This window comes from Phalacrocorax carbo, chromosome 5 (genome assembly GCF_963921805.1).
Source record: "Phalacrocorax carbo chromosome 5, bPhaCar2.1, whole genome shotgun sequence".
NCBI classification, from domain to species: domain Eukaryota; kingdom Metazoa; phylum Chordata; class Aves; order Suliformes; family Phalacrocoracidae; genus Phalacrocorax; species Phalacrocorax carbo.
The window spans coordinates 71,262,019-71,265,643 of NC_087517.1; the positions used below are offsets into that span (position 1 = coordinate 71,262,019).

Genomic DNA, 3,625 nt, shown 5'->3' on the forward strand with positions numbered 1-3,625 from the left:
TCTGGCCGACGGCAAGTTGAACGCGAGCCCCCAGCGTGCCCTGGCAGCCCCGAGGGGCAGCCGTGCCCTGGGGGGCACCGAGCCCCGCATCGCAGCCGGGCGAGGGGGGGATTGTCCCGCTCTGCCCCGCGCTGGGGCGGCCTCACCCCGAGTGCTGTGGGCAGCGTTGGGCGCCGCAGGACATTGAGGGTATAAAGGTACTGGAGAGTGTCCCGGAGGGCTGCGGAGTTGGGGAAGGGTTTAGAGGGGAAACCGTACAAGGGGCGGCTGGAGTCCCTGGGTTTGTTCAGCTGGAGCAGAGGAGGCCGAGGGCAGCCCCATGGCGCTCTGCAGCTCCCTCCCGAGGGCAGGAGGAGGGGCAGGGCTGGTCTCTGCTCTCTGGTGCCCAACGCCAGGCCCCGAGGGAACGGCAGGGAGATGTGCCAGGGGAGGGTGAGGCTGGGCATTAGGAGAAGGTCCTGCCCCCCGAGGGTGGTGGGGCCCTGGCACAGGCTCCCCAGGGAGGCATCACGGCACCAGCCTGGCGATGTTCCAGAAGCACTTGGCCAAGGCCCTCGGAGCCAGGGTGTGAATTTGGGGTGTCCTGTGCAGGGACAGGAGCTGGGCTCGGTGGTCCGTGTGGTCCCTCCCAGCTCAGGACACGGTTCCATGACCCCGTGAAGGGCGGCGATGCCCCTGCCCGACCGGAGGGCGCTGCCGGGCGCTGGCACCCGCGGTGCCGGGGCGCTGGCGGGAGAGGGCGGGCGGCGGGCGGGGGCCGGGCCCCGGGGCGCTGCCGGCCCTGCCCCTCCGCCGCTCGCCGCCCGGGGCCGGCCCTTCCCCGTGAGGCAGGCGAGCGGCGGCGGGCCCGCCGCGAAATGGCCGCCGCCTGCCCCGGCCCTCGCCCCGCCGCCGCCGCCCCGCCTCGCTGCCGCTCCCGCGCCCCCCTCACGGCGGCGGCGGCGGCGGCCGGGCGGGGAGCCGGCGGCCAGCCCCCGCCCTCCGTTCCCGGCATGCGGCGCGGCGGCTGAGGTGGCAGCCGCCCGAGCCCGCCGAGGCCATGTTCCCCCGTCCCCCCTTCCCCGGCGAGGTGAGGCGGGCGGCCGCCTCGGGCCGCAGCCGCTCCCGCCCGCGGGGGGCCGGCGGCGGCACGGTGCTGCTGCCCTCCATGCTGATGTTCGGCGTGATCCTGGCTTCCAGCGGGCTGCTCCTCATGATCGAGAAGGGCATCCTGGCCGAGGTGAAGCCGCCGCCGCTGCACCCGGCGCCGGGGGAGCTCTCCCGGCGGGGCGGCGAGGAGGCGCCCGGCGACCTGGACTACGAGGTGCTGCGGGACATCCGCAACCGCACCATCCGCGCCGTGTGCGGGCAGCGGGCCATGCCCCGCAGCGTCTGGGAGCTGCCGGCCGGCCAGCGGCGGACGGTCCTCCGGCACCTCCTGGTCAGCGACAAGTACCGCTTCTTGTACTGCTACGTGCCCAAGGTGGCCTGCTCCAACTGGAAACGCATCCTGAAGGTGCTGGACGGGGCGCTGGAGAGCGTCGACGTCAAGCTGAAGATGGACCACAAGAGCGACCTGGTGTTCCTGGGCGACATGAAGCCGGACGAGATCAGCTACCGCCTCAAGAACTACTACAAGTTCATCTTCGTGCGAAACCCCGTGGAGAGGCTGCTGTCAGCCTACAGGAACAAATTTGGGGAGATCAAGGAGTACCAGCAGAAGTACGGGGTGGAGATCATCAGGCGGTATCGGAAGAACGGGGGGAATTCGGCGGGCGACGACGTGACCTTCTCCGAGTTTCTGCGGTACCTGTTGGACGAGGAGGTGGAGAGGATGAACGAGCACTGGATGCCCATCTACAACCTGTGCCAGCCCTGCGCCGTGAGGTACGACTTCATCGGCTCCTACGAGCGGCTGAACGCCGACGCCAACTACGTCCTCGAGCGAGTCCAGTCGCCCTCCTTCATCCGCTTCCCCGAACGGCAGTCGTGGTACAAGCCCGTGACGGCAGAGACGCTCCACTACTACCTGTGCAACACCCAGCGCCGGCTGATAAAAGAGCTGTTAACAAAATACATCCTGGATTTCTCCCTCTTTGCCTACCCCCTCCCCAACATAACCAGCGAATTCTGCAGGCAATGAGGTGTTCGTTTCGGGATCCGGGGTGAATTCTGCCTGTGCTGCAAGGATTTGCTGATGCAGCTGATGCTGTGAATAAGGCGTAGCTGCGGGCCCTGTGAAACACGCTCTTCTATGCATTATTTCCTAATTTTATACTTCTCAAAGACTGTTTGTATAAAATACTATCTATTGCCTTTGCTACTAGAACTCTTTTTCTATTGGTCTGATTTTAATGTGTACATATGCCGCTGACTTGAGCACAGTAGCTTTTGTATATCTTGGTTTAAATTCTTTTTTGTGGCACTACACAGAAAACACCTGTAAGGAAACTGAGAAACTGATGTATTTTAATTATTTTTTCCTCCTTTTTTGTGTTTTGTACTAAATAGTACGTGGCTGAATTACAGTCGTAATATAGCGGTTGATTGTTATCGCTAATAATAATATAGTAGTTGATGCGCTAAAAATTAGCGCTGTTAAAACTGGTCCTGGATTAGACAGGAGGTATTTTTTTGTGTGTGTGTAGAAGAAAAGGCTTATGTAAACTAGGCCCTATTTATCCTTTATTTTCTCACCTGTAGATGGTGGCTCCATGAGGCTGGTCTTTTTTTCTGTGACAGTAGTACCTCTGTCTTTTATTATTATTATTAATCGTTATTATTATTATTTTATTATTTACCATTGAGCTAAAGCTCGCGATAAGATTCACTTCCGTGCGATTTTAAGATATGAAGGTACCAACTATTTACCCAGCATAACGTATCAGACGGAAGACCAAGCCATAACAATTTGCTCTGTTCTCTCTGAATTAAAGCAATACAGACTTCTGGTAAGATCAAAACCCGTCCTGGTTCTGAGGAGAGAAGGCAACGCGGACCCGCACCGGCAGCGCGCCAGCTCACGGCCGCGGTGGGCGCCTGCGTGCCCACGTGCGTGCAAACCACCGTGGCAAAATACTTTCTCCGGCCGCGTTCGCAACAAAGGCGATTTGAGGATTAGTTCCCCCTTCTCTTGCAGATGCGCACACTGGTTTTGTAGCTACTTGTATTTAATTACGGCCGTTAAATTGTGAAAGGTCGGGAGGTAGAGTAGGATGTCGTTTCTGGGAGGCTGTGTCCTCCTTCCTAATAAAGTTTTCCTATGAATTCATCTGTTGCTTAGTGCTTTTCCTCCGATGTTAGTGTTTATTTGCATTCTTAGAGAAGCCTTCTGCCCCTCGTGCTAAGGCACGGTGTGAAAGTATGATGAATAGGCAGTTCCTGCCTTGATTAATTTGTGGTTTAAGTGCCAGAGCAGCGGAAACAAGCGGAGAAAGAAACGCATCCGAGCCGAACAACGAGACGATTACGCGACACGGGCGAGGGGCTGAAAAGCAGCGGTCAGCAGCAAAAGAGGCGCCTAATAGCTGTGGAGTTGATACAAAGCAGTAGGGGTGGATTATAGATACTGCGGGGAGCTGGTGGTTTCCTGGGATTAATCTCTCAGAAAGGGGGAAAGGAAAATTAAGGTGTTTTCTTTAGCATT

At 58.8% G+C, this 3,625-nt stretch overlaps 1 protein-coding gene across 1 annotated transcript; it reads left to right on the forward strand.

Annotated features, from left to right (window-relative positions):
- Positions 1 to 853: 853 nt before the first annotated feature.
- Positions 854 to 3,250, forward strand: CHST14 (carbohydrate sulfotransferase 14). The gene has a single exon (XM_064453121.1). The coding sequence runs from the start codon at positions 1,040 to 1,042 to the stop codon at positions 2,120 to 2,122; it is 1,083 nt and encodes a 360-aa protein (XP_064309191.1). The 5' UTR covers positions 854 to 1,039; the 3' UTR covers positions 2,123 to 3,250.
- Positions 3,251 to 3,625: the final 375 nt, after the last annotated feature.